The sequence below is a fragment of the Trichechus manatus genome, unplaced genomic scaffold, assembly GCF_000243295.1.
Source record: "Trichechus manatus latirostris isolate Lorelei unplaced genomic scaffold, TriManLat1.0 scaffold00010, whole genome shotgun sequence".
NCBI classification, from domain to species: Eukaryota; Metazoa; Chordata; class Mammalia; order Sirenia; family Trichechidae; genus Trichechus; species Trichechus manatus.
The window spans coordinates 10,057,649-10,082,442 of record NW_004443946.1 but is presented as its reverse complement, the minus strand read 5'-3'; the positions used below and the strand labels follow the sequence as shown (position 1 = coordinate 10,082,442).

Here is a 24,794-nt window from a genome sequence, read left to right as displayed (position 1 = left end):
TTTTGTCCCCAAGAGTTCAAAAGAATGAAAGATTGAGATTATCAACAGTAGTCACATATTCTCAAAAGTGTTCATTATGTTTTAAAAAATGAGGACAACACAGAGAACTCATACTGCTTAAAATAATAAAACTATATATTATTATCCTGTGGCAGACAGAGCACTGTCCTAGGTGCTGGAGATAAAAAAAAAAAGGTAACGAATCGCAGTTCTCAAGAGATTTACAATCTTATTGGAGAACGAAAAAAAATTAAAAGTTCAAGGTGCAAATATGAAGCACATGTAAAAACCTTATGCTAACTCACATTGTTTGTCCTGTAATCAGGTACATCAATCCATTAAATGTAAAAGATCTGTTAAGTTCAAAAAAAAAAAAAAAAGATACAGTCCAAACTGGATGGCTACCAAGAAAAGTGATTGCTTATACTAGAAAAACAAACAAATACTTTTCTAAAGCAAATACCTGGTTTCCAAGGAAAAATCAATAATAGGAAGTATCATGATGTCACTAATGAGAAATTTGAGACAACTTTTTCTAGCTATCCCTAGAATGCTGTTATTTTTCATTGTATAACTTACTGGACTTGCTAATGTGCTATGTATTTAGAACTAGTATTTTAAAATAGATAAAATAAGGTCTCCTAGAAATTAAAGTTTTAGTAGTGACTCAGTATTTGAATTTCTAGTGTAGCCCTTTCTTAAGAAGGAAGCAAATCTTGGTCCTTACAAATAGTCTTCAATAATGTATTTGAGTAGATTATAATGTTGTAAAGAAAGTGGTCCTATGATAGATATGTCATGCCCTGCAAGTCTACTTATTCCCCTTTCTTAGTCTAAAAACAAATGCAGGGCTGGATGACCACTGAAACTATTGCCCTGAGATAATCTTTAAAACTTAAACCAAAAATAGCCCCTGAAATCTTCTTGAAACCAAACAATAGTTTAGCTTACCTAGTAAAAAAGGCTTGCCTTGAACATTATGCTCTGTTAAGAACTTTCTATATGGAATCAAAGTGACAACAGCAACTCAAAAGATTAGATAGGAACCTTAGGGGGCAGTGAGTTTATGTTAATGCAGGAGGAACAACTCAGAAAACAAGGGTGAGAATGGTTGCACAGCTTGAAGAATGTAATCAGTGTCACTGAATTGTACATGTAGAAATGGTTGAATTGGTGTAATGTTTTGCTGTTAGTATTTTCAACAACAATAACAACCAAATAAAATTAAAAAACAAAAACAAATGCAAATCTTCTACAGAGGCCACTCCAAGTTGTTCTAAGGCATAGTTAGCACAGCGGGAAAGAGTACTAGCTGTGTAAACTCAGGCAGGTTTCTTAGCTTCTTTAAACCTCAGTTATTCTGTAAAATAAGGATAACAATAGCTGATACGTATTGAGTACTTGGAGTCCCAGGATGGTGCAAATAGTTAATCTGCTTGGCTGCTAACCAAAAAGTTGGAGTTTCAATTCCACCCAGAGGTGCCTCAGAAGAAAGACCTGGAGATCTACTTCTGAAAAAACAGCCGTTGAAAACCCTATGGAGCACAGTTCTACTCTGACACACATGAGGTCACCATGAGTTGGAGTCTACTCTACGGAAACTTTTTTTTCATTGAATACATATCAAGTACTTATCAGATAGATTGGCCCCAGATAGCCTGTATTCTTGATCACTATGATATATGGCTTTTCTGGGATGATACTAGTACTTATCTCCATTAATGCGTAAACCAAAAACCAAACTAAACTCGTGACCATCAAGTTGATTCCAACTCATTGCAACTCTATCGCACAGAGTAGAACTGCCCCATAGGGTTTCCAAGTTTAGAACTGCCAACGTTTTTGGTTAGCAGCTGAGCTGTTAACCACTGTGCTGCTAGGGCTCCATTAGACCATATGGGAGGATAAAATAAGACAATACACAACACGCACTTAGCATTGTGTGTGTATGGCACATAATCGAAATTCAGTAAACATTAGTTATTGTAATTATTATTATTACTATGTTAAAATGGTAACTTCCTTTTCCCCTTTAGAAATGCAAATGTTAAAATATATACAAGTGCTTCTGAGAATTTTTGAGTATAACTTAGTTGTGTATCATTTGTTTCCTAACAAACTGATTATATTGATATTCAAATGCATCTGAAAGGTAGCTCAGCTGTTACTCTTCCTACTTCGTTTTGGATACCACTTTTGAAAGTAACAACAGTGAAAGCATTGATTTACTAGCATTTGATTTCTGAGCTCTCTCTTTCCCTTTCCAATCCCTGAAATAGCTATCTGCACTTTTTTCCCCTAGTTTATTAATTAGATAGTGACTTTTTAAGGTGTAGAAATTTGATCTATTTTAAAATATTGTTTCTTCCCTTTCAAGACATTATTACTCAAGAGATGACAACAGCTATTCAAGAAGCAGAAGCCACTTTATCACTGATGACACAAGAACAGGTTTCTACCCTTGAGGTTATCAGAGAAAATGGTGAGACCCAGGAAGGGAAAGAGTCTCCTTCCCCCACGCCTGATGTTCCTGGTGTTACTCAGCTGTCAAGAAGATCGGAGCCTCTGGACACTGCAGTTTCAACTACAGCCATACCTTTGTCTTTTGAAGTTACTCCCACTGTGGAAGGTATGTAAGGAGGAAATTGGTCTCAGTGTTTTGGGGTTGGATCTTTTGTGTGAGCTGACAAAGAACAGAATGAGGCAGATGGCCCTAACAGTGGCCGGGGTGTGCACACACACTTCACCTGGATGGTGGATGGAAAAGGGAGATGAAATATCTCTTGTTTGAAGCTATGTGGCATAGCCTAAAAGACTAGAGGTTACTTCCCAAATAAAAACTCCTGGATGTCTTATCTCTGGGTCCTGTGCAGATAGACCTGAAAACTCTCTCCTAATTTGCAGCTCTGGCTGCTAGGAGTCAGAGAGGTGAGGTGAAAATATCAAGGACCTGGGTTTGAATCCCAGCTTGGCTGATGCTAGTATTGTGGCCTCAATTAAGTTGCTTAACTTCTCTAAGCCTTGGTTTGTTCATCACTAAATAGCACCTGTTTTATAGACTATTATAAGGATTGGAAATACTGTACCTAAAGTTATAGGAGGCCATCAAAAGCTCTGATTTCTTAAGGGCAGGAAGGCTCTCATTCTGGGTGATCTTCAGAATCACCTGGGTATTTAAAAAAGCATATATAGTAAGTTGATTCTCATTATTTGCAGTAGTAGTGCTCTATAAAGTCCCTGTGAGCACTGAATTCGTGACTACCCAACCAGCCTTGTTTGATCTCAGCTGGGACCATATGCTATTGGGTGACACATATTTTTCACCACTCCGTGCATGCGCATGTCTGTGAATGATAGGGAAAGTGCCACAAGTACTGATTTTGGAGTTACAAATAAATTTAACTAGTAGGTGAATTTGCAAACCTGGAATCCAAGAATAATGAGGAATGGCTATATTATTATTTCTGGACCTCATGTCTGTGTCTAATTAAGTATGGCCCACTTTTAATTATTTAATGCATTGTTTTTAACAATGTAATAGATACCTTCCAATCCTCCCTCTCCTTTACAAAAACCAGGGACTTGTCAATAACCTACATGCAACTCCATGACGCTTCCCTTCTCAGCCCTTCCTCTTCTGGTAACCATCATCCTGAATCTTGTGTTCATCATTTCCTCGACTTCTTTTCCTTTAGTTTTATTGCATCTATATTTATTCTTAAAAGTATACATCTTAAAATTTTAGCTATGTTTAACTTTATAAAAAGGAAATCATAACATAGATAGCCTTTTGCAATTTATTTTCTTACTTAATATATGATGAAGATTTTGACTTCTGTTTAATATTCCATTTTGAAAATATATCGCAGTTTATTCATCCAGTTTTCAGCCACTCTCCTGTTCATTTGCTTTTGAGTCATTTCCAGGTTTTGTTATTGTGAACATTATAGCCATGGATATTCTTTTACATGCTCTTCATTGTATGTATGCAGGAGTTTCTCTTGGGTATCTGTATACCTAGGAGTAGAATTGCTAATGTTTGACTTTAGGAAGTAATGCTCAACTATTTCTCAAAGTGGTTGCACCAATTTATACTCCCACCAGCAAGGTATGAGAGACCCTGTGGATCCATATCCTGGGAGCTTTTAAAAATTAGTTTCTTAGGTTTCACTGCCAAAGAGATTCTGATTTAGCAAGTTGGGGTGTGTGGAAAGTATGAGAATCTATATTTTAAAAATTACCTCACAAAATTCTGATGATCAACCAGATTTGCAAACTACAACTGTTTAAGAGTCTGTAGACTTGGGGATAACTTGGAGCTAAATTGGGCTGCTTTGAAATTGAACACATTTCAGACGGAAATCTAGCTCTCAGTATTTATGTTGATTTTGAGAAAGACACTTGGTTTTCGAAAATGGTCTTCAGCATATATTTTAATGAATTTTTCTTAAATTTGCTGCTTTAACAAAAATATAATAAATTATGTAAAATCTTGGAACATCCATATTATTGTGACTAGAATGAATAGGAGATAGAGATTTTTTTAAAAAATTCTGATTTGAGACAATATATTTTTTTGGAAGAGAAGGTATTTGACTTAGATAGCTGGATTAATGCAATATGTGGAAGGGGAGCTGGTCTAGGTGCCAAACTTACTGTATATAAGATATGGGTTTCATGAATCATTTCTTGCTTAAAAAGTGAAAGCACAGTTTGCATTTCCCATAGTGATCATCTTGTGGGTCAAATCATGTCTGTTTTTCTTGGCAGAACTAATGGACACCGTCACAGGACCAAGTGAGGAGTTGTTCACGTTGGTTTTGGGCTCTCCAGTGACCCCCCCTGGAATAATGGAGGAGGCGGCCAGCATTTCCCTAGTGCTTCCTGCTTCTGAGGCATCCTCTGAGAGAAGAACTGTTGTTCCATCCATTAGTCGTGTTTATACAGCTGCCACATACGGCCTGGACCAACTTGAATCTGAAGGTATCCGTGTTTTGAAGGGGATCTTTTCTAGGACCGGTTGAGTCACTGAATGTTTGCTAGTGCTGCTGTAACAAGAATACCATAAATGGTCTCACAGTTCAGGAGACTAGAAGTCAGAATTCAGGGCGTTGGCTCTGGGGAAAGGTCTTTCTTTGTTTCTTTCAGTTTCTAGTAGTTACTGTCAATCCTTAGTGTTCCTGGGCTTGTAGATGAATCTGCCTTATGTGTCTGTGTCTATTCTGCTCTTTTTATAAGACATCACTCAGAAGGGATTAGCTTTAGGATCTACCTACCCGGTATGACCTCATTAACATAACAAAAGAGAATCCCTATTTCCAAACAGGGCGGTATTTACAGGTATAGGGGTTTAGGACTTCAACATGACTTTCTGGGGGACACAGTTCAGTCCATAACACTGAGCAGATATTTTTGAGAAAATACTAAGAAAATTGTGTTCAATCTATTTTAGATGAGGGGTTGGTAAAATATGGTCTGGCCAAATCCGGCCTGCCATCTGTTCTTGTATGACCTACAAGCTAAGAATGGCTTTTATATTTTTAAATGATTGGAAAAAAAATCAAAATAAGAGTAATATTTTGTGATATATAGAAGTTACATGAAATTCAAATTTTAGTGTTCATAAATAATGTTATATTGGAACACAGCCACACTTGTTTATGTATTGACTGTGGCTACTTTTTTGCTGCTACTGCAGAGTTGAGTAGTTGTGACAGAGACTGAAGGGCCCACAAAGCTTAAAATGTTTACTTTACAGAAAAAGTTTTCCAACTCCTGGTCTAAATCAGTGGTTTTCAATTATAGTTGCATGTTAGAATCACCTTGGGGAGTCTTTTAAAAATTCTCGGTGCATGGGACCCTATCCCAGAGATTCTGATGTGATTGGCATGGAGTGGGTTTTGGGCAGCAACTTTATTTTTTTTAAATAATTTTTTTTATTGTGGTAAAAATGTATATAACATGACATTTGCCAATTCAACATTTTTTATGTCTACAATTCAGTGATATTACATTCATCGTGTTGTGGAACCATAATGGCCATCAGCAGTTTTAATGAGTGCCTTAAATGATTTCAGTATGTAGGCTGGGTTGAGAATACTAGTTTAAATGAAAAAGTTGAGTTTCTCCACCAGATTTTTCTTGATTTGAAGTGTTAATGGGTGTAATATTTTAATAACACTGCTCTGGTTGCTAATGCTGGATTATTCTTCCTCCCTACCATCTCTGGGTTAGAATGTTAGGATATAGTCAGTCTCCTTACCTATTTCGACTGATAAATTCATGCCAAATTGTACTTTCTGAGCTGTTGACTCTGAGGATGAAAAAGATCCTTGGGGCACAGATGCACATCAACAAACAAGAAGACTGGATAGATACATCACTCCAAGTTCATTGAATCAGTCAGCATTTTGGCAAGCGAACAGCTCCTGGCTAAAGGTGCAAAATGTCCTGAGGTTACTAGTACAGTTTCTTAAGCTAATTTGAAAGACAGGTAATCTTTTGGGTGCTAAGCTAGCCATGTGTTTGACGTAGCAAAGATATAGGATGTGCTATTACTTTCTGTTTCTTCTACTCTATGGCAGGGAAGGTGGTTCAGCTAGGTTTGCAACAGACCTCATTTCAGACTTTCAGGATAACACTGGTAGTTTTCTGACAGTGCAGCATGACATTTTAGGAGTAGTGTGGTGAATTCCAAGGTCCCTGGATGGTGCAAACAGTTTGTGCTTGACTACTAACCGAAAGGTTGACAGTCAGAACCCACTTAGTGGCGCTACAGAAGAAAGGCTTCCATAAAGATTACAGCCAAGAAAACCCTATGGAGCAGTTCTACCTTGTCACACATTGTCAGAATGACTGGATGGCAACGAGTTTGGTGAAGAATCCCATAGTAGAATACCAGTTTAAAGAACGGATCAAAAGCAGACTCAGAGGCGAACAGCTCTTGCACTCCACGTTAAGATAAAGACCGCATGACTTTGAGTTTAGTGTCTCATGTTAGCTGTCTGATCGTCTTGATACCGTCTGGAAAAAGCAAGTTTCCCCAAATGAACCTGAGTTAGAGATGACAGCTTTACCCGGCAGGACTCATTAAGTCAAAGAAAAAAAAATATTTGTGAAAAATCCATGCTTGTGAAATTATAATGATTTTATAAATTTAGTAGATGATGGCAGTTGTAATGAAATATGTTAGAATTTTCCTGACTCACCTAAGATGTCCCAGAGTTTTAGGTCTTCTACATAATTCAATTTCAACTTCTTTTTGAGAATATATTTTGTCAGTTTTTGATCTGAACTATGATCTTTGTCAAGTCTTTTGAAATACAGTTTTGGTTAAAAAATATATTCTTTCTCCTAGGTTATTGGACTTAAGATTTTGAATTAGTACACTGTTTATCTTAAAAAAAGAGACCAGAGAGCACATTCTATGTTTAATTAGTATTGTTAATGATGTCACAAAGGAACCCTGATGGTGCAGTGGTTAAAGTGCTCGGCTGCTAACCGAAAGGTCAGCAGTTCAAACCTACCAGCTGCTCCACGGGAGAAAGATGTGGCAGTCTGCTTTGTTCTATAGGTTTGCTATGAGTCAGAATCGATTCGATGGCAATGAGTTTAATAATGCCACAGTTAGTTTTATGCTGGTGTATATAATCCTCTCAGAGCTGAAGGAACTACCCTTATTTAAATTGATAGACCTACTAGATTTTTGAATGTATTGAGGGCCTCAATTTTCAATGCATATTTTGGAGGCAGGGCCAAGATGGAGGAGTAGTCAGACGCTTCCTGTGGACCTCTTACAACAAAGACCCGAAAAAACAAGTGATTTGATTATATATGGCAGTCTGGGAGCCCTGAACATCAAAGGCAGAGCTGAGGAACCAGACTGAGCGGCAAGGGGAGGGAGAGATGGTTCGGAAGCAGCCAGGAGTTGCTAGACCTGACCCGGCAAGAGCCTGAGCCCTTCAGGCCTGATCAGCCTGGGGGTGAGTGGTGAGGCAGGCAAGCGGCGGTGTTCGGGAGGTATGTTTTCCGCACCGGGAGAGACTCAGCACCAGAGAGTCTACACAGCCACACAGAACCAGTGAGAAACAGCCCTCATCGGCAAAAGTTAAGTACTTGCGTATGGCTTACCATACAGATCAAAAACACCTCCCTTAGGGAAAAACCTCTCTTGCATTTACCTCCCCGCTCCCTGCTCTGCACTGGGTCCCGGACTGGCTTCAGGAATTGCCGAGTCCCCTGGGCTGGAAGTAGGATCCATCACATGTCTGGAGCCATTCTCCCTGCCTTGGAGAGTGAACAAATTAACAAATGGGAAAAAATAAACTGCTGGCTCCCCTAAGCCAGGAACCCAGGGTAGCACAGCTCCTTAACCTAGGCACAGGCATAAGGGATCCATGGAGTTTGAGTGCCTTTCCCCCTGCATAGACTTGTGTGGGCCCATCTCAACAGTGTAGGCCCTCATTATGCAGTACAACAGGGTCTATAGCGGAACTCTAACTTCAACTGTTTCAGCTGTGAAGTGGCAGGTTCTTGACATTTGACACTGCTCCACGCATTAAGCAGGGTCTTCACCTACCCACATCAGGGGCCTGAGAACTGGTGGCCCCACCCATGCCACATAGCCACCTGTGATAGGGGCCCATGAATAAGAGGTGCCCCCCAATCCTTACAGCCAACAGCATTAGGTGCTCATAGTCTGGCTGCAAAACCCATCCACCTACACGCTGTAGGGAACAGGAATGTGCCTTCCTCCTGGACACTCGGGGGTGGCCATCAGTCCCCTGCCTTGCTCAAAGTGTGTCCCCCTGCTGCAGCCAGATGCCTGTGTCTACACCAATCACCCATGCCTGTCTAGGACTGTAAGTGAGAGCCTACACCACACACTTGGTGGCTATCTACCTGGGCACCTGAGCTGAATCCATACAGGAGGAATGGGTGGACTCCTGAGCTCACATACCTAGTAACAGATCTAACCACCTGGTGACAGGACATTAGAGCTTCAAAGGTGCCAATAATCAAACTAGCTCATACGAGCAGCCTATTTGGGCATATCAAAACAAAACAAGAAGCTAGCACACAGTAAGCAAACATAAAATAAATAAATATAATAACTTATTGATGGCTCAGAGACAACAGTCAATATCAAATCACGTAAAGAGGCAATCCATGATGGCTTCAGCAAGCTCCCAAAATAAAGAATCTAGAAATTTTCCAGAGGAGGACAATTTCTTGGAATTACTAGAGGCAGAATACAAAAGATTAATATACAAAACTCTTCAAGAAATTAGGAAGGAAATTAAGCAAGATGCAGAATATGCAATAGAGGAAATTAAAAAGAGTAGAGAAGAGCATAATGACAAATTTAACAGGCTGCAAGAATCCATAGAGAGACAGCAATCAGAAATCCAGAAGATTAACAATAAAATGTCAGAATTAGACAACTCCATAGAAAGTTATAGGAGCAGAATTGAGGCAATGGAAGTCAGAATTAGTGAGAATGAAGATAAAGCACTTGACACCAACTTATTTGAGGAAAAATCAGATAAAAGGATTTAAAAAAATGAAGAAACCCTAAGAATTATGTGGGACTTTATCAAGAGGAATAACCTATGAGTGATTGGAGTACTAGAACGGGGTGGATAACGGAAAATACAGAGAGAATTGTTGAAGATTTGTTGGCAGAAAACTTCCCTGATATCGTGAAAGATGACAAGATATCTATCCAAGATGCTTATCAAACCCCACATAAGGTAGATCCCAAAAGAAGGTCACCAAGACATATTATAATCAAACTTGCCAAAACCAAAGATAAAGAGGGAATTTTAAGAGCAGCTAGGGATAAACAAAAAGTCATCTACAAAGGAGAGTCAATAAGAATAAGCTCGGACTACTCAGCAGAAACCATGCAGGCAAGAATTTTCAATGCATATTTTCCCCCCTTGCCCAGGAATACAACTGCAGCATGCAGCTTTGCTGGGTGAAGCATTTTAATTCTACCATAGGATTATACCCGAAGAGATAATTTTTTCTTAACTGGAACAGTGGATTTATTCCTATGTTGAGTTATCTGCCTGTAAAAATGGCATGGGGGAGGGAGGGGCATCTGACGTCCTCTAATTTCATAAGGGGAAGAAGAACTAAGATCAACAGCCCAAGGCTGATTCCTGTGAGGTGCAGGTCAGACATATCTCCTCTCTGCAATCTTTTTACCAATTTCTGACACCAGCCATCCTTCCCATGGCACTCTCTACTTCTCTGCTAGGTTTGATAATTCGTTGCAATGGCCACAGAGAACTCACAAGCCATACTCACAATTTTGGGATTTACTAGGGAAGTAACAGGTTACAATTCAGAATCAGGAATGAGTCAGGACAGCCTTTTTCAGCTGTGCCCACAGCCAAGCCTTTCTCTGGCCTTTGGCCTCTGGACCTTTCAGCCCCTCAGCCCCTCAGCCTGGCCTCTTCCCTTCTTGGGCAAGTGTTACAAAATTCCTTAGCTCTGCCAATAAGTGCCTGGGGGCACCCCACTTGTGAAAGCACACAGCTCTCTTGCTCTATGGGTTGGCCAGCCTAGCTCCACCAACAACTGCTTGGAGGTGCCCCACTCTTCCAGGAAGCCTCTTGCCCGAAGGCTCTCAGCTCCCTCAGTCTCTGGGTCAGCATACTAACTGTAACCACCTTGCTGCATGGGCCGGGAAGCTCAATGCACCATCTTATGCTGGTCTCCGGGTTCTGCTGCCGCTGTTTCTCTACCACCACTTCTTGCCATCTTGTGCCATCTCCGGTGTTACAGCTTTCTCTCTCTGTCTCCTGGTTCCATGAGGTTCTCGGTGTAGGGACCCTGGGTCCAAAGGACATGCTCCACTCCCATCTCTTCTTGGTGGTAGTGAGGTCCCCTCCTTTCAACTTCTGGGATGGCTCATTTTAAGCCCAGCAGGATGGCAAAGCTGACCAATCCCCTTGTTAGGGTTCCATATTACCTTATTTGCATGGTCCCACCCCCACAAGGGTGGCACACACCTTATTTGTCTTACTAGCAAACTATCCAATCCCCTTGGTGGGCCACAAGCACCTGGTTTGCATGGGTCCCCCAAGTCTTTTGGCAGAAGTTACAAGACCATGGCAAGAAAGGCCATATAAAAGCAATCCATTTGCACTGCACTGCCTTTCAAATTTTAATCTCTGTGATGCATTGACAAATGACTAAGATTCTTTAGTTTAAGGTGTGTGCTTACTTAATTATCTTATGAAAATCCATTACTTTGATATCCTCCTTCCCTCTAATGGACAGGAGCGTTTCCCCAGAGAGAGAAATTTTTCTTATTGAGATATGGGAAAGAGACATGCCCTTATAAGGCACCAGACACCCAAGAAGAGAGAGAACCTTTGTGGAAATTTCTGAGCCCACCACCCTACTTTTCTTTCAAAGGATAATTAACAGCCCAAATTAGCCTAAAAATGATACCTACTTGGCACCCTGCCTTTTCCCCTCTTCCTTTCTTCCTTTCCGTCTCTATGATGTAATGAAAGAGATGTTAAAGTTTTGTAGGGCTGCTGTAGCAAAGTACCCCAAACTGGGTGACTTAAAACAACAGAAATTTATTCTCTCACAGTTCTGGAGGCTAGAAGTCCAAAATTAATGTATTTGTCAGGGCCATGATCTCTCTGAAGACTCTAGGTGAAGATCTTTCCATGTCTCTTCCTATCTTCTGGTGTTTCTGGCAATTCTTGACATTCCTTGGCTTGTAGATGCATCACTCCAATCTCTTGTTTCCATCTTCACGTGGCTGTCTTCCCTCTGTGTCTGTGTCTCTTCTCTTTATATAAGGACACCACTCATATTGGATTAGGAGTCGCTGGTTGGTGCAAATGGTTAACTCGCTCAGCTGTTAACCACCCAGAGGTGCCTCATAAGAAAGGCTTGGTGACCTACTTCCAAAAAGATCAGCCATTGAAAACCGTATGGAGCACAGTTCTGCTCTGATATACATGGGGTTGCCATGAGTCAGAATCAACTCTGTGGATTTGGTTTTCACATGATTAGGATTCACCTACTCTAGCATGAGGAGCCCTTGTGGCATAGCAGTTAAGAGCTTGGCTGCTAACCAAAAGGTCAGCAGTTTGAATCCACCAGCTACTCCACAGAGATTCTATGGGGCAGTTCTACTCTGTCCTGTAGGGTTGCTATGAGTAGGAATCTCCTCGACGGCAATGGGTTTGGGTACGTGACTCTAGCATGACTTCATGTTAATTTAACTGACAACATCTTCAAAGACTCTATTTCCAAACAAGGGTCACATTCACAGGTATCAGGGGGTTAAGACTTCAACATATCTTTTTTGGGGACACAATTCAATCCATAATGGGGGTGTTCCTTTATAGGAAGGAGCCCTGGTGGCGCAATGGTTAAGCACTTGACTGCTAGCCTGAAGGTCGGAAGTTGGAACCTACCAGCTGCTCCTTGGGAGAAACGACCTGGCAATCTGCTTCTGTAAAGATTTTAGCCTAGGAAAACTGCGGGGCTGTTCTACTGTGTCCTATACGGTCACATTGAGTGGGAATCCGAGGCACACAACAGTAACACCCTTTATAGGTGTTTACCAGCTGGCTCTGAAGGTAGATATGCTCTGTCTGTGGAAAGCCCACATGAGTGATGTGGATTAGAAAGCCTGATTCTATAAGTGCTATATTACCCTGTGTGCATTTCACCAAGTCTTTTACCTCGTCAGCAGAAATGCATTTTGATTTTTGAAGGGACAATAGTTTATCTGTCACAGTGCTTCATGCATTTTACTTGTATGTTTGATTTTTTTATTATTAAAATAAATTGTATTATTTTGTTTTTAATTATACAACTAACACATGCTCATTATAGAAAAATTGGAATGTAAAACTAAGCTAGAAGTAAATAAAAATCACAATTCCTCCATGAAGAAAAAGCGTTCTTAACATTATAAAACTTCTCTATCTATATATATATGTGGTGTGTGTTTGTATAATTTATATATTATTTACAAAGATGGAATTATACTTGTTTTGTATGTTGCTTTTTAAAATGATACAATAGATATATGCTTTTATTGTTGTAGTTTAAGTGAAAGTTTGCAATTCAAGTTAGTCTCTCAAACAAAAATTTATACATACATTGTTATGTGACCCTAACTGCTGTCTCCATACTGTGACAGCACACTCCTCCTTTCCATCCTGATTTCCCATGTCCATTCAACCAGTTCCTGACCCTCTCTGCCTTTTCATCTCACTTCTGACAGAAGCTGCCCATTTAGTCTCATGTATCTACTTGAGCTAAGAAGCACACTCTTCATGAGTATAAAAAAAGATACAATATATTTTTAACATTTTTTTTACATCAAAACATAGTTTCTACAATATTATTTTTAAGAAAGCACCATAATTTATTTACCAATCGCTTATTGTTGGTCTCTGTCACAGCTATTCAACTCTGCTGTTATAGTGTGGAAGCAGACACATTTAATATGTAAATAAGTGAGTATGGCTGTGTTCCAGTAAAACTTTCTCAACAAAAACAGATGGTAGGCAGGATCTGGCTGGGCCATAGTTTGCTGACCCCTACTCTAGAATAACTTCTTAGAAATGCAATTGATGGTCTAAAACATATGCATTTTTTTTAATCTTTAAATTTTTTAAATTCTTTTTTAATTGTGTTTTAGATGAAGGTTTACACAACAGAGTAGCTTCTCAGTAATCAGTTAGTACACATATTGTTTTGTGACATTGGTTGCCAACCCCACGACATGTCAACACTCTCCCGTTCTCGACCTTGTGTTCCCCATTACCAGTTTCTTGTCCCCTTCTGCCTTCTCGTCCTTGCCCCTGGGCTGGTGTGCCCGTTCAGTCTTATTTTGTTTTATGAGCCTGTCTCATCTTTGGCTGAAGGGTGAACCTCAGGAGTGACTTCACTGCTGAGCTAAAAGGGAATCTGGGGGCCATATTCTCGGGGTTTCTCCAGTCTCTGTCAGACCAGTAAGTCTGGTCTTAGTTTTGTGTGTGTGAGTTAGAATCTTGTTCTACATTTTTCTCCAGCTCTGTCCAGGACCCTCTACTGTGATCCTTGTCAGAGCAATCTGTGGTGGTAGTTGGGCACTGTCTAGGTGTACTGGACTCCTTTGGACTAATCTTTCCTTTGTGTCTTTGGTTTTCTTCATTCTCTCTTGCTCCAGATGGGGTGGGACCAGTGGAGTATCTTAGATGGCTGTTCACAAGCTTTTAAAGCCCCAGATACCACTCACCAAAGTAGGATGTAGAGCATTTTCTTTATAAACTATGTTATGCCACGTGAGCTAGAAGTCCCCTGAGACCATGGTTCCTAGCCCTCAGCACAGTAATTCAGTCCCTCGGAGTTTGGATGTGTCTATGAAGCTTCCCTGACCTTGCATTGGCCAAATTGTACTGACTTCCCCAGTGTTGTGTACTGTCTTACCCTTCACCAAAGTTACCACTTATCTATTGTCCAGTTAGTGTTTTTCCCTCCTCCCCTCCCTAGTAACCATCAAAGATTGTTTCTTTTTGTGTGTAAACCTTTTCATAAGTTTTTATAATAGTGGTCCCATATAATATTTGTCCTTTTGTGATTGACTTATTTCACTCAGCATAATGCCCTCCAGATTCATCCATGTTGCTTGGCAGATTCATCATTGCTCTTTATTGTTGCGTAGTATTCCATTGTGTGTATGTACCATAGTTTGTTTATCCATTCATCTGTTGATGGGTATCTAGGTTGTTTCCATCTTTTTGCTATTGTGAACAATGCTGCAATGAACATGGGTGTGCATATGTCTATTTGTGTGACAGCTCTTATTTCTGTAGGATATATTCCTGGGAGTGGGATTGCTGGATCATATGGTATTTCTATTTCTAGCTTCTAAGGAAGCACCACATCAGTTTCCAAAATGGTTGTACCATTTTACATTCCGACCAGCAGTGCATAAGAGTTCCAGTCTCCCTGCAGCCTCTCCAACATTTGTTATTTTCTGTTTTTTTGATTCGTGCCAGTAATGTTAGGGGTGAGATAGTATCTCATTGTGGTTTTGATTTGCATTTCTCTAATGGCTAGTGATTTCGAGCATTTTCTTATGTGTCTGTTAGCTGCTTGAATGTCTTCTTTGGTGAAGTGTCTGTTCATATCCTTTGCCCATTTTTTAATTGAATTGTCTTTTTGTTGTAGAGGTGTTAGATTTTCCTATAGATTTTAGAGATTAGAGCTTTGTCGAGTTTGGCATAGCCAAAATTTTTTTCCCAGTCTGTAGGTTTTCTTTTTACTCCTTTGGTAAAGTCTTTTGATGAGTGTAAGTGTTTAATTTTCAGAAGATCCCGCTTATCTAGCTTATCTTCTGGGGTTTGTGTATTGTTAGTTATGGTTTGTATGCCATTTATTCAGTGTATTAGGGCCTCTAGCTTTGACCCTTTTTTTCTCCTATGATCTTTATAATTTTTGGTTTTATATTTAGGTCTTTGATCCATTTTGAATTAGTTTTTATGTATGGTGTGAGGTATGGGCCCTGTTTCATTTTTTTACAGATGGACATCCAGTTTTGCTGGCATAATTTGTTAAAAAGACTGTCTTTTCCCCATTTAATGCACTTTGGACTTTTTTTTTTTTTTAATAAATGATTCGAAGATGATAAAAAATGCATTATACTGTGTTGTTTTTCCAAGTCTCACAAGTTTTCTGCCTTTAACAGGGTGCAGCCTTACCCCTTTTCTATCCTTTCTATTAGTGGAAAGTACATTTTCCTTCTCTGACAGGTTTCTGCCTTACGCAAGTTCTGGCTTTCACAGGTTTCACCATACTTATTTTAGACATAACTCTACTTGGGCTGTATTAAGCATCTTGGGTACAAACATGACAAAAATGTTCTAATTTTTTATTCAGAATAGCATAGTGGCAAATTATAAATAGAAATATATATATTATTTTTGTACATGATCTTGGTATAGGTTGATTTCCTTCTTTTGTTGAAAATGTCTCAGTTTCAAAATACCAACTTAAAATTGAATACATACTTAAAATGAATTTTTTATTTGGGTTAAATGTCTTTAAAATATTTTAATATTAATATAAAATAGACTAGAACTTTCAATGTTTCTTACTTAAAAGAAGTTCTACTTTGTGTATATTAGAAATCCAACTGAGGATATCTGTTTACTCCAAATATATCAAACTTATTTTAGTCTTTTCTATACTCCCACAGAATATGGAAATTCATCTGTGCTGTAAAATTATAGCAGTAATTCTGTAGTGTAAATGGTTATTGCTTTAACAATTAAATATTTAGAAAAATCCATTGTGGGTCTATTTTGTGCCAGGTACTAGGTTTCTAAGAACATGTGAGAGATAGGAGTACAAAAACAGAGATTCTTAGCTCTTGTGATTAAAGTTTTGGTAATCTTCCCTTCCGATCCCCCAACACTGCCTCCGCTAATGCTTGAAAGTCAATATCAATGCCTTCCAGCTAGTGGAAATGGGAAACCACTTGTGCTCCTCGTGGTGCTGACCAGAAAGTCATCACAAGAACATTGTGATTTTGCTTGAGCTCTCCTGGGACGACTCTGGGTTAGTTTATGGTGCTTTTCTGCAAGAGAAGAAATGTCAGTATCCCTGGTCTGAAGAACTGGGGTTTTTGATCTGACTGGTCCAATTAATAATCTTTCCGTAGGTCTAATAGACTGAGTGTTGGGACTGTATAATACCGTGCCATTACCCTAGACAATTTCCATTTCCTCCTCTGTTTCAAAAGGCCCATTTATTACAGACTTCATGGAATGAACTCATAGCAATTGGCTTGCTGGAGAATTACCTTTTTTAACATGTAAAGATATTTTAAAATCTTGGTATCCAACAGAGGAGTCATGGTTAACTTTGTAATACTATGTTGATCTGCTAAAAATAAGACCAAATACGTCATTTGACTTGAGTTTTTCTTTTCTAACAGTTCTTTCCTTGCTTTTCGAATACCAGTTTGACTGTCTTTATGTTTAGGTTTGAAAAGCTTGCATTTTTGACATCTTTTGCCAGGCCAGGAAGCACACATAGGGTAGAAAACTGTCATTATTCTGTCGCTTGTTGTTTAATCTATTTCAATGACATCAGTTTTCCTGCCTTTGTGTATGTGTGTGTGTGTGTGTGTGTGTGTGTGTGTGTGTGTGTGTGTATATACATATATTTGATTTCATGAATGTTTTCTGCAGTCCTCAGAGACCACTTCCAATATATATCTGCAGTGCCTCTTAATTTCCTCTGCTGGTAACACCAGATAACTGGTGTTATCTCTCTTTCTTGTCTGGGGTTCTGAGTTCTGTCACTGTCCTAGGGATTCTCTCTGCTGATAACAGGAATTTCAAGAACAGGTCATGTTTGAAAAGTATGCCTTCGTTCAGGTAGTCGAATGATATTTTTGGCAGTGTGGTGGTGTCCTAGTTGATGCTGAATTCAAAACGCTTTGTCTCTTTCTTTTATTGGTCAATCAGAAACAAATTGGGAAATGTATTGATTAAGTGGCATTAGAGAAAAGTCTGAGAAATATTTTTCTTTAATAGGTTCACTGAGAATCCTTAACAGCTCATGTAATTTTTATGGGAGAAATGGCTGCTATTCACCTGTACTTTAATTCACAAAATAGTTTTTTGTTTTTTAACATTCCCAATAAACATTCCTTTTTAGAAAGCATTTTTCTTATTATTTTTGTAATTCTGAGACTTTTCAGTTCAGAAGGCAGCTGGAGAGGGATGAATGAAAAAGAGTATTCAAAAATCTCATCTCGAGCTCATACTTATAAAATGGAGTTTATGTGATTTATCTTTGGTGCTGCAATGCAGTATGTGATGTTAAAGATTAAGTAGGGTGTGATATACTTGAACCATCCACTGCTACTGGGATACTGCAGTATAAGGTTAAGGATATTCACTCTAATTTTGTTGAGAATGAGCACAAGTTTTCGCTTTTATTTTTGGAAATTCTTTGAATTCTGATTTAATTTTGCCTCAGTGGGAGAGCTGTTTAATTTACATACAAGTGAGGAAATCATGTAATCCCTGGGTGGCTCAAACAGTTAAATGCTAGACTACTAACTGAAAGATGGGTGGTTTGAGCCTGCCCAGGGGCACCTGGGAGAAAGCCCTGGTGATCTGCTTCCAAAAGGTCACAGCCTCGAAAACCCTACGAAGCAGTTCTACTCTGCACACGTGGGGTCATCTTGAGTCAGAATTGACTTGAGGGCAGCTGGTGTGGGAAAAGAGTAGAAAAGAGTTATGTCTTTGATTTTAGTGATACCTTAAATCCTAATTTTTTCCCAGTTGCCTATTCTGTCAAAAACAATGGGAATTTAATAAAATTTAAAATTTTTATACCACTGTTAGTATGAATACATGAAACATCTAATACTTACTGCCAGATATGTTAGGAAAGGATGAGCAATTTTTTTTTCCAGCAGTTGTATTAACCATTCATTTTTGTGTGCATTTAACAAGTATTTGTTTGGTGATTCAGATAATACAAAGAATTGGAGATGGATCTTGTTCTTTCGGGAGCATAAATTTTAGGAAGAGAGATAAGACAGATGCATAAAAACAGCAATGCAAGGCAGAAGGCAAAAAATATCACAAGGAATTACAGAAAAAGGACTCTGAGAGTTAGAGATTGCTTAGCTTCAGCTTTGAGAAACAGGGACTTGATATGTGTGCCTGTGTATGTCCTGTGTGTTGTATGGTGAGGCGGAGGAGGTGTTTGTGAGTATAGATTTGTGTACATATGTATACTCATTGTTCTATTGATATTTGTTTTTAAAAAGTGTTGATAAATTAAAAAATATGGAAAAAATTCTGAAGAGTGGGGGAATAGATACCACACACACACCACACTGTCAATAAATTATAGACACGTATAATCAAGCAAGTTTTTCTAATTTAATTTATTGGTTATATAAATTATTTCTTAAGAATTGTTTTTAATAACAGGAGAGACTACTTTTCAACGTAGACGAGGCAACCAAGTGCTTAGCCTCATGCTAACAAATACCTGATTTACAGGAAATTGCACCCTGTCTCTGTGGAGGGGGATGTTCAGAATCCCAGGCTAAAGGATTCGTTCAGAATGATTCATCTAGGCTTATACTCTAGGTTTGAGAATCCTTGTGAGGACTGGTTCAAGCAGTTTTCCATGTGTGGTGGTTTTTGTGCAGTTGTTGAAATAAACAAGTAGCTTGGAACTGCACAATAGGTTGTGGAGATTTCAAAGGTATTTTAGACGTTTGCAGAAAATTAAGGCATGCTTTTTCAAGAAATAATTTTTAAATATGAGGAGATATATATATATCCTTTTGGCAGTGTAAGCATGAAGATTTTATTGCATTAGAGTACAATTACGATTACAAACCTTAAAAATGTATAAAATAGTGTAAGGATATTATCAACTGCACTTTATCAGGCTATTCATAACCATGAAGTTGCTTTGGCATCAGGCTATCTTACAACATTAAAATGCATACATATCGCCAAAGGAAATGATTAGAAGAGAAATGTAATGCATCAATTTGAGTGACCTTACAAATTTTAAAAAATTATCACATTTGCAAACATAAAATTTGTTCTGAAAGATTTACATAGATTCTGCCTAGATTTACTAGTGTCTTTGCTTCTTAGCCGTTGTACCTCTTTCTACGTTGATTGATGTTTCCAGAATAAATATATTCTATGGAAATTTTTTCTTCTATAAAAACGGTAAAAAGAATTACCAAGGTTTTAGCAAAAGGACACAATTCTCCAGGTGGGCAGGGGCCCTGACACTGCTATCTCTGGATTTTCCCGAAGTGTCTGCATCCTTTGCGCTCTGGGGGAACCCTGTTTCCTGTTAAAACTCTGGCTCAAGGATAGACAAAACCTCCTTCACTTGTTTCAACTTAAGGTTAGTAGAAATTTTAAAAATAATTAGCTCAAACCTAAGGAACACAAAGTAAATAAACCAAGAAAATAAAAGGAACATAAAAAGGATTAGGCTCACAAAGTACAAATTTCTGTCAGTGCTTACCTTGGCAAATGAGTGCCCAGGGCTCCCAGGCCCTGACCCAGTCCATGCTCCATCTGAGGTGATTTTTATACTCTGTCCCCAAAGCACCGAGACAGTTTTACAGGCACCTTGTCTGTCAGGCTTTCTGGCTTGTCTCAGCTCTTGGCTTGTTTCCTATACAGAGGGTAACTTATTTTCTATTCCGCTGCATGGAAGAAACAAGACCAACATGTAAATGTCCTCTAGGGCCCACCACCAAGTAACGGACACCGCCCCCACCAGCTCCATGTACACATGCTGTTTGTCCAGGTTTTCGGGTTGAAGGATGTACCTTCTATCGTTAGGCCATTGATAGCCAGACCACTATCATGATCTACACCATGTACATCCCACCCTTCAGGGGAAATCCCTCTCCTGTTAAAGGAGTTGCTTGATTTCTTCTAGGCAATTAACACTGTTCTCACTATACAAGGGATACACCTGAATGATAATAGGGGCATTCTGTCACATTCTATAGTAAATAATAGAGTTCCACTACTCCGTAAACAGGGCTATGGAGTCCCTGAGTGATACAAATGGTTAAGTGCTTGACTACTAATGAAAAGGCTGGCAGATCAGACCTTCCCAGAGGCACTTGAGAAGAAAAGCCTGGAGATCTGCTTCCAAAAGGTCACAGTTTTGAAAAACCTATGGAGTATAATTTTACTCTGCAACATATAGGGTTGCCATGAGTTGGAATAGACTCGACAGCAACTGATTTGGTTTTTGGTTTTATGAAGTTAAAATTAAAAGGGAACAGGAAGAAGAAACAATTCATTTCAAACACATTCTCTTCTATGAAGCTCACATTGGTGAACTGTGTGAGATAGTGGAAAGTAGCTCTGGTTCTGGTCTCACATGAACAACCTGGCTCCATCACGAATAAGCACTGCAATCTTAACCAAATTATTTTTGTCTTTAGTCTTCAGTTTTCCCATCTGTAAAGCAGGGAAGTAATTTTCCTATCTCTTGGTTTATTGTGAGGATAAAATGAGATCTTGCATATAATGTTCTTGGCATACTTTTTGACATGGGATAAATTCATAATAAATATGAGCTATTTTAATGATCGACCACCTCATATCCTTAAAATTATACATCATTTATCATTTATCATGCATATACTACTTTGTATTAATTGTTATAATTGAATATTCATATCCTCTCCATTTATCCATGGGTCAGGGACCAGGAAGATAATGTCAGTAAGTCAAGAGGAAGTTTTGTTAGATAGTAAGGTGTGGTGAATGTGTTATGTTGGAAAGCCTATACTCCCTCTCTGATCCAGACAGATTCTGTTCAAATTGCTGCTAGGGAGGATGTGAGCTTATTGATGCCAGATCTCAGAATTTTTCCAAGATTAGCTGAAAATTCTAATTGTTATATGGAATCTTTTGATTTTTTTTAAATGTTAGGAACCTACTGAAGCATTTATCTATCCTATTTTATTTATGGAGCCCTGGTGGCATAGTGGTTAAGAGCTACAGCCGCTAACCAAAAGGTCGGCAGTTTGAATCCACCAGCCACCCCTTGGAAACCTCATGGAGCAGTTCTACTCTGTCTTACAGGGTCACTGTGAGTCGGAACCGACTCGCTGGCACCTGACAACAAAAACAACAAATTTTATTTTTAATATGTGAATATCCCTAATGAATCCGTCTTTCTGAACCTTGACCATCCATTTGTGACCCCTTAGCTGATTGATTCTATACAACCTTCTGAAGGACAGGTCAGGGTCAGATCTTTCTGCCTCGGGTCCACCACCAGTATGTATCAGGTGCTGGGTAATGAAAATCAGCGATTGAGTACATGGTTTTAAGACCATCATCTGGTTTAATTGATCTGCTTCCTACTTGCCTTGCTAGTTGTCATTGTTTTAAATCTAGTGCTTATTTTAGGCCTGGAATTAAGCACTTTTATGTAAATAAAGCAGTGGTTCCCAATCACGCTTTGTTAGAGATTTAGTAGGAATTAACTTAGATTTCTTGGGTCTTATTGAGAGGTTGTACATTATTTCATTTTTTCTCATTGGAATCCATAGCAACATCTAGATTCATTCAGGTAAGGGGAACTCAGTAAACTTAAGTGATTCTTTAAACTTACCTTGGGAAGCCAGAGTAGGAGGGAGGGGAGGGAAGTGAGGAAGGACAGAGGAGGGAGATACTTCTCGAAAACATTCTGAGGGTTAATTTGCACACTTCTCTCCTTCAGTGTAGCATAAACATTTAGTTGGGTTTTTCTTAAAGAGCTGATATCATACTCATTTGAAACATACACATAACATAGATTAATAAATATTATATTGTTCTTAGGTGCCGTCAAGTCTATTCTGACTCATAGTGACCTCATCTGACAGAGTCTAACTGCCCCATAGGGTTTTCTAGGCTGTAATCTTTACGGGAGCAGATCACCAGATCTTTCTCCAGCAGAGCCACTAAGTGGGTTCAAACTGCCAAACTTTTGGCTAGCAGCCGAGCACTTAAACATTGCACCACCTGAGCTCCTTAAAAATTATAGTGGAGACCTATAAAGGCATTACTACTTAATTTGAAGAGCAAGGTAATGAATTACGTGATGTTCAGTTTATTTCTGTTCAGTCAACATATATTGAGTGCTTATTTTATGCAAGGTACAATACTTGATCCTGGACGTGGGGCACAAATATAAGTAAGACAGCATCTCTGCTTTCAAGGAGCTAAATGAACACAGGTATGATACAACAAACTCATGAAGGGGAAATCCACTTTTGCATATATTTTTACAAAATCAGTAATCAACCTGTAATTTTTCTTTTGAATGCATATGAATTTTCATGTACAAGTTTTGTATATATTTGCTTAAAGCAAATATTCCTTTATGACTACTAAGTTGCTGAAGAGAAAGGTTTTATTCCAGATGGCTCAGAATTTATGGATACATTATTAATGTAGCTTTTATGTTTCTCTTTATAGCACCCTTGAGAAGTAGAGTAGTATTGCTGTAGTCTCATTTTCCAGAAGGAAACACAAGAGAAGCTGACATCTGAATCAAAAGTGAGTTGGTTAATGAACAGGAGTTAGACTCTAGAACTTATGATTATTACTCTAAGGCTCTGTCTATTAGGATAACTCAATTTAATTTGGGGCAGGATTTATAGAAGATAATGGAGAACACACCAAAGATATAAGGTCAAGGCTCAAAAAAGATTATGTAATGACAAGTAAATGGAAGGGTAGTTTCGTAGACTGGTCTTTTTAGCTTGCTAATCAGATATAGGAGATGACGTTATCAGCAGAATCCTCTAAATTAAAGAAAGTAATATTAAATGAAGGAGCCCTGGTGGTGAAGTGGTTAAGTGCTTGGCTGCTAACTGAAAGATCAGTGGTTTGAACCCACCAGCTGCTCTATGGGAGAAAGATGTGGCAATCTGCTCCTGTAAAGATTACAGCCTTGGAAACCCTGTGGGGCAGTCTACTCTGTCCAATAGAGTTGCTATGAGTTGGAATCAGGTTTGGGTTTGGTTTGGGTAATATTAAATGAGATAAGAGAGGAAAAGGTGCTCTAGGACCAATAATGGTACCAGTGTTGCAATCAGGAGTCTAAACTTGGGCTAATAGTAAGGTGCCTGTGGCCTGCATAGGTAATTGGTCAGTTTTGCCATCCTGCTGTGTTTATAAGGGGTGATCCCACAGAGGTTGGGGGAGGCCTCACTACCATGAAGAAGAAGAGCTGGGAGTGGAGTGCATCCTTAGGACCCAGGGTCCCTGTGCTGAGAACCTCCTACAGAGCTGTATGTAGCACTGGAGAGTTGTAACACTGAGGGGGCAGTGGCATGGGACTGGCAGATGTGCCGCAACTATTTCATGCTGCTGCTGACCCACAGAGCAAGAGAGCTGAGTACCTTTGGGCAGGAGGCTTCCTGGCAGAGTAGGGGTTGCTCCGGGCACTTATCGGAGGAACTAATGAGCTGTACCACTTGCCCGAGCAGGGCAGAGCTGAGAGCGAGGGCTGGCAGCAGGCATAGCCAAGAGTGAGGCCTGCCTGCCTGTGGGCATGATGGAAAAGGAGCTGAGAGGCTGGAAGATGTCCTGATTGACGAACTATATCCTGTCTCCTGAGTTGTTCCTGTTACTTCCAAGTTGATCCTGATCTTGAATTGCAACCTGTTACTTCCCTAATAAGCACTGTAATCGTGAGTATGGTCTGTGAGTTCTGTCTGGCCATTGCAACGAATTGTGCAACCCAGCAGAGAAATAGTGCCATAGGAGGGATAGCTGGTGTCAGAATTAGTCAAAAGATTGGAGAATGAAGGTATGTCTGACCTTCATCTCATACGGATCAGCCTTGGGCTGACAGTGATATTCTGTCCTCCTCCTGAAGTTAGATGAGGTCTGATGCCACCACATTACACTCACACTATTTGTAGATTATTAAACGAGCTTGTTTTGTACTTGTTTATGTTATTCAGAAGACTAAAGTAGTACATTTTTTTAAATACATTTAAAAAATTTTTTCCCATACAAAATTTATACATACATTGTTATGTGACGCTAATTGCTCTCCCCTACTGTGACATCAGACTCCTTCTTTCCACCCGATTCCCCACGTCCATTCAACCAGCTCCTGTCCCTCTCTGACTTCCCATCTTACCTCCAGACAGAAGCTGCCCATTTAGTCTCTTGTAGCTACTTGAGCTAAGAGGCACACTCCTCATGAGTATCACTTTATGTCCCACA

General features: G+C 39.3%; 1 protein-coding gene across 2 annotated transcripts in view; it reads left to right on the top strand.

Annotated features, from left to right (window-relative positions):
- The window catches only part of ARMH4 (armadillo like helical domain containing 4), a 144,267-nt gene that overhangs the window by 10,445 nt on the left and 109,028 nt on the right, over positions 1-24,794 (top strand). For both annotated transcript variants that reach the window (XM_004370897.3, XM_023726227.1), the window contains exons 2-3: positions 2,378-2,629; positions 4,771-4,983. In XM_004370897.3, the coding sequence (XP_004370954.1) occupies positions 2,378-2,629; positions 4,771-4,983 (465 nt within the window). The remainder of the gene's footprint in view (positions 1-2,377; positions 2,630-4,770; positions 4,984-24,794) is intronic.